At 51.1% G+C, this 6,000-nt stretch overlaps 1 protein-coding gene across 6 annotated transcripts in view; it reads left to right on the top strand.

Annotated features, from left to right (window-relative positions):
- SLC12A8 (solute carrier family 12 member 8) overlaps window positions 1-5,632 on the top strand; it is an 84,107-nt gene extending 78,475 nt beyond the window's left edge. For all 6 annotated transcript variants that reach the window (XM_068246251.1, XM_068246249.1, XM_068246255.1 and 3 more), the window contains 3 exons: window positions 2,596-2,713; window positions 3,568-3,628; window positions 4,507-5,632. In XM_068246251.1, the coding sequence (XP_068102352.1) occupies window positions 2,596-2,713; window positions 3,568-3,628; window positions 4,507-4,687 (360 nt within the window). In that variant the 3' untranslated portion in view covers window positions 4,688-5,632. The remainder of the gene's footprint in view (window positions 1-2,595; window positions 2,714-3,567; window positions 3,629-4,506) is intronic.
- The last annotated feature ends 368 nt before the right edge of the window (window positions 5,633-6,000 follow it).

Here is a 6,000-nt window from a genome sequence, read left to right on the forward strand (position 1 = left end):
CAGGTGTATAGGTGTCCTCAGTATATGTAGCCAGGTGTATAGGTGTCCCCAGTATATGTAGCCAGGTGTATAGGTGTCCCCAGTATATGTAGCCAGGTGTATAGTGTCCCCAGTATATGTAGCCAGGTGTATAGCGGCCCCAGTATATGTAGCCAGGTGTTTAGCGGCCCCAGTATATGTAGCCAGGTGTTTAGCGGCCCCAGTATATGTAGCCAGGTGTATAGCGGCCCCAGTATATGTAGCCAGGTGTATAGCGGCCCCAGTATATGTAGCCAGGTGTATAGCGGCCCCAGTATATGTAGCCAGGTGTATAGCGGCCCCAGTATATGTAGCCAGGTGTATAGCGGCCCCAGTATATGTAGCCAGGTGTATAGCGGCCCCAGTATATGTAGCCAGGTGTATAGCGGCCCCAGTATATGTAGCCAGGTGTATAGCGGCCCCAGTATATGTAGCCAGGTGTTTAGCGGCCCCAGTATATGTAGCCAGGTGTTTAGCGGCCCCAGTATATGTAGCCAGGTGTTTAGCGGCCCCAGTATATGTAGCCAGGTGTATAGCGGCCCCAGTATATGTAACCAGGTGTATAGCGGCCCCAGTATATGTAGCCAGGTGTATAGCGGCCCCAGTATATGTAGCCAGGTGTATAGCGGCCCCAGTATATGTAGCCAGGTGTATAGCGGCCCCAGTATATGTAGCCAGGTGTATGGCGGCCCCAAGATATATGTAGCCAGGTGTATAGCGGCCCCAGTATATGTAGCCAGGTGTATAGGTGTCCCCAGTATATGCAGCCAGGTGTATAGGTGTCCCCAGTATATGTAGCCAGGTGTATAGGTGTCCCCAGTATATGCAGCCAGGTGTATAGGTGTCCCAAGTATATGTAGCCAGGTGTATAGCGGCCCTAGTATATGTAGCTAGGTATATAGCGGCCCCAGTATATGTAGCCAGGTGTATAGCGGCCCCAGTATATGTAGCCAGGTGTATAGCGGCCCCAGTATATGTAGCCAGGTGTATAGCGGCCCCAGTATATGTAGCCAGGTGTTTAGCGGCCCCAGTATATGTAGCCAGGTTTTTAGCGGCCCCAGTATATGTAGCCAGGTGTTTAGCGGCCCCAGTATATGTAGCCAGGTGTTTAGCGGCCCCAGTATATGTAGCCAGGTGTATAGCGGCCCCAGTATATGTAGCCAGGTGTATAGCGGCCCCAGTATATGTAGCCAGGTGTTTAGCGGCCCCAGTGTATGTAGCCAGGTGTATAGCGGCCCCAGTATATGTAGCCAGGTGGTTAGCGGCCCCAGTATATGTAGCCAGGTGTATAGTGGCCCCAGTATTTGTAGCCAGGTGTATAGCGGCCCCAGTATATGTAGCCAGGTGTATAGGTGTCCCCAGTATATGCAGCCAGATGTATAGGTGTCCCCAGTATATGTAGCCAGGTGTATAGGTGCCCCCAGTATATGCAGCCAGGTGTATAGGTGTCCCCAGTATATGTAGCCAGGTGTATAGCGGCCCCAGTATATGTAGCCAGGTGTATAGCGGCCCCAGTATATGTAGCCAGGTGTATAGGTGTCTCCAGTATATGCAGCCAGGTGTATAGGTGTCCCCAGTATATGTAGCCAGGTGTATAGGTGTCCCCAGTATATGTAGCCAGGTGTATAGGTGTCCCCAGTATATGCAGCCAGGTGTATAGGTGTCCCCAGTATATGTAGCCAGGTGTATAGGTGCCCCCAGTATATGTAGCCAGGTGTATAGCGGCCCCAGTATATGTAGCCAGGTGTATAGGTGTCCCCAGTATATGTAGCCAGGTGTTTAGCGGCCCCAGTATATGTAGCCAGGTGTATAGTGGCCCCCAGTATATGTAGCCAGGTGTATAGGTGTCCCCAGTATATGTAGCCAGGTGTATAGGTGCCCCCAGTATATGTAGCCAGGTGTATAGCGGCCCCAGTATATGTAGCCAGGTGTATAGGTGTCCCCAGTATATGCAGTCAGGTGTATAGGTGTCCCCAGTATATGTAGCCAGGTGTATAGGTGCCCCCAGTATATGTAGCCAGGTGTATAGCGGCCCCAGTATATGTAGCCAGGTGTATAGGTGTCCCCAGTATATGCAGCCAGGTGTATAGGTGTCCCCAGTATATGTAGCCAGGCGTATAGGTGTCCCCAGTATATGCAGCCAGGTGTATAGGTGTCCCCAGTATATGTAGCCAGGTGTATAGCGGCCCCAGTATATGTAGCCAGGCGTATAGGTGTCCCCAGTATATGTAGCCAGGCGTATAGGTGTCCCCAGTATATGCAGCCAGGTGTATAGGTGTCCCCAGTATATGTAGCCAGGTGTATAGGTGCCCCCCCAGCTGGAGGGGAGCAGCGCAACAGAGAGGAGCATTGGGCAGAGCAGCGGGGAAGGGCGGACGTTTCCCCCCCTCCCTCACCTTAGGGCTCCTCTCCCTGGCTCTCCCCTCCATAACATTGAGGCTGTGGCTGGCGGCGGTGGGCGACATATAGTGTGAAAGCACCCCAAGGCTGATCTCACTGGATGAATGTATATAGTGTGAAATCCCCCCAAGGCTGAACTCGCTGGTTGAATGTTCTTCGCTCTCTTCCTCCCCGCAGGCGATCCTCTCCCTCGTCATCATGTTCATCATTCAGTGGATCTACGCTCTGGTCAATATGGGGGTCGCCATCATCCTCTATGTCTACATCGGCAGAGTGTCTCCCGGCCTCAATCCAGGTATGTGTGTGTATGTGCTGCGTAATATGTTGGCGCTTTATAAATACAACAAATAAATAATAAATAAATAAATGTGCAGCTCTTACCCAGATATACAACCAAGAACAACAATATATGTGTGCCTCATTGGTGTGAGGACAGGTCATTGGCGGGAGGACAGGTCAGTGATGGGGGAACAGGTCAGCGATGGTTGGACAGGTCAGTGATGGTTGGATAGGTCATTGGTGTGAGGACAGGTCAGTGATGGGGGGACAGGTCAGTGATGGTTGGACAGGTCATTGGTGTGAGGACAGGTCAGTGATGGTTGGACAGGTCAGTGATGGTTGGACAGGTCAGTGATGGTTGGACAGGTCATTGGTGTGAGGACAGGTCATTGGTGTGAGGACAGGTCATTAGTGTGAGGACAGGTCAGTGATGGGAGGACAGGTCAGTGATGGGAGGACAGGTGAGTGGTGGGAGGACAGGTCAGTGGTGGTAGGAGGGGTCAGTGGTGGTGGTGGGGGGACAGGTCAGTGGTGGGAGGAGAGGTCAATGATGGGGGAACAGATCAGTGGTGGGAGGATAGGTCAGTGGTGGGAGGAGAGGTCAGTGGTGGGAGAACAGGTCAATGATGGGGGGACAGATCAGTGGTGGTAGGATGGGTTAGTGGTGGGGTATGGGGGGGGACAGGTCAATGATGGGGGGACAGGTCAGTGGTGGTAGGATGGGTCAGTGGTGGGAGGGGAAGTTGGGAGTGGGCAGAGCATTTCCTATACTGGCCCTGATCTCTGCAGTGATGGATGGAGGGCAGTAGCACAGTTGCCAGTTTTCTGTGTTTATAAGATGTAATTTTAACCCTTTCCGGTCTCTTTCAGGGGTGGCTGCAAACTTCAGCTTCTTCGCCTGGGTGAGACTGCTGGCCACAACCATGTGCAGGTCAGTGCTGTCCACATGATGATTGCCACCAACCAATGGAGAGCCATCCCTCTGAGCACAGGCCAGTGATTGGCTGCATCCCTGGCTGTCTCTCAGTTCACCAGCCAGTAGAGCACAACAGCCCTAGCCCCGCCTCTCTCCGGAGCACCAGGCTGTGATAGGATGGAACCCTCAGCAATCGCTCTGATCTCAACCAATAGAGCATTAGCCAATGGAGGATCAGAGACCTTGCCTATCTCTCTGAATCCAGTCCAGGTGGGGGGCAGGGAGGGGTGTATTCACAATCCCTGGTTATCTCTGAGTAGAGGGGGTTGTCAAAATGCACCATCTGGTGGGTGGGTGGAACCCTCAGATGTCACAAGCTAGCTTATTTCATAAATGAAAGAATATTTGTTAAATGACACCTGAAGTGAGAAGGATGTGGAGGCTGCTATAATTATTTCCTTTTCAACAATACCAGATGAGGCAGAGGATCAGCAGGACAGCCAGACAGTCTGCATTGTTTAACAGGAAATAAATATGGCAACCTCCATATCCCTCCCCGTTTCCTTTAATGTGATCCTTAGAAGCCAATTAATTCTTCCTTCAGAGCTCCATATTGTACAGCAGGACTTGAAGGGAGAACATGATTGGTTCCTGTGGGAGAATTGGATAGTACCTCCTGATGGGTGCAGCCAGGTGTTGAGGTGGGCAGTAAAGGTGTCTATATGTAAGCTTGTTAACTCCAGGGGGCTTCTGATTCCCAGCTCTTCTAGTGAGTAATATTCTGAATTTCCACCTAGAATAGATAGAATAATACAGCTATAAAGTGGTACACGTTTAATGCTCGTGTAATCCTGGTTCATTCTGGTGGTCTTACCTCTGTGTCTCCTCCCCAGGCGGAAGCCCACCCTGGCGGAGCAGTACGTGGTGACCCCATCCTTTGGCTCTGTGGGAATGGAGACAACGCAGCTTACGGAGGAGAACAAGGACTTTGCGTCCCGAGGGCGTTTCCACCACTCTTCTGTCATCAACAGAGGACACTTCACCGACCAGTTCCACCAGACGTGGGCAGAATGAGGAAGCCATGGTGCCAGGTGGAAGGGAGGTCAGGATGGAGCGAGAAGGTCAATTCTCAGAGCTGAGCCACACGGGAGGTCCTGGGGCCACCACAAGTGGAACGTGGCCTCCATTTTTGCTGCTGTTACAAACTGCTGTTCTGTTTACGCTGAATATTGGGGTACATTCTTAATAAATGACCAGACTGAGGGGCCACCGCTGCTCTCCCGGATAACGGGCATTCTGTGACCCCCAACATCTCGGGTGACGTCCAAGCTGCTGGTCCTCAAGAAGCTTCAATGACAATGTTGTGTCTAAAACAATAACTACCAATCACAAACTGACTTCCTTGCTTCCGACAAGAAGGGAAGGTCCTGAAATTGCTGATGATTTTGTGGGAGTTGCTAAGGATGATGTTTCAAGGCATGTTGGAACTTGTAGTTCTTCAGGAGCTGATTGCAGGTTGCTTAGAGCTACATACGCACTACAGAGATGATTTTGGTCTGTGGTTTTGGAACGATCATTGTACAGACGTGTGCGGTTCCCGGGCCAGCAGCATGCTCTGTTCTATGGAGAGGAGGGGCTATGTGCTAGGGTCTTCATGTTGTGGGAACGCCCTCAGAAGTGCCCGTGGGAACCAATAGGGTGGCGATCCCGCCAGGCGCAGCGAAACTGATAAATGGGTTGCTAATAATTCCAAGTTGTATGACATTTACATATCATTTGCATGAGTTGGAAGGATTAGCATCTCATTGGCTGTCTGTAGCGCGTATGTAGCGAACGCCCGGGCAGACTGTTAACCCTTCGGAAGAAGCTGCGCCAGTCACGAACCCCTTGCAGACGCCATTGCTCTGCGCTGGAGAAATAATACAAATCTACAGAAATGATCCGGTGATCGAAGGATGACTTTGACACTCTAAGTGCTGCTTCTATAATGCATTCACATTTTTCCTGCAACATGCGGGGGAGGGGCCGTGTGATGTGGGGAGGGGCCGTGTGATGTGGGGAGGGGACCAGATCATTTTTACACCAGCGTCCCATGCTCCTTCTGGCGTAATAAAATGTCAAGCAATATTTTTTGTGTATATTTTTATTTTTGGATACATTGTATGCCTGTGTATTGTGTGTTTATAGTGTGTGCAATGTACGGTATTTTTTTGGACTATAAGACTCACTTTTTCTCCCCCAAAAGTGGGGGGAAAAGTCACTGCGTCTTATAGTCCAAATGCAGGGAGTTCCTGACTTGTGAAGGCTGCCAATACCAACTTCCAACCCACCGCAATGTGTGAGACTCCCTGTACTGTGCCCATGCAGAGGAGGACACAGGGGGGACA

Source organism: Hyperolius riggenbachi, chromosome 7, assembly GCF_040937935.1.
Source record: "Hyperolius riggenbachi isolate aHypRig1 chromosome 7, aHypRig1.pri, whole genome shotgun sequence".
Taxonomy (NCBI): Eukaryota; Metazoa; Chordata; class Amphibia; order Anura; family Hyperoliidae; genus Hyperolius; species Hyperolius riggenbachi.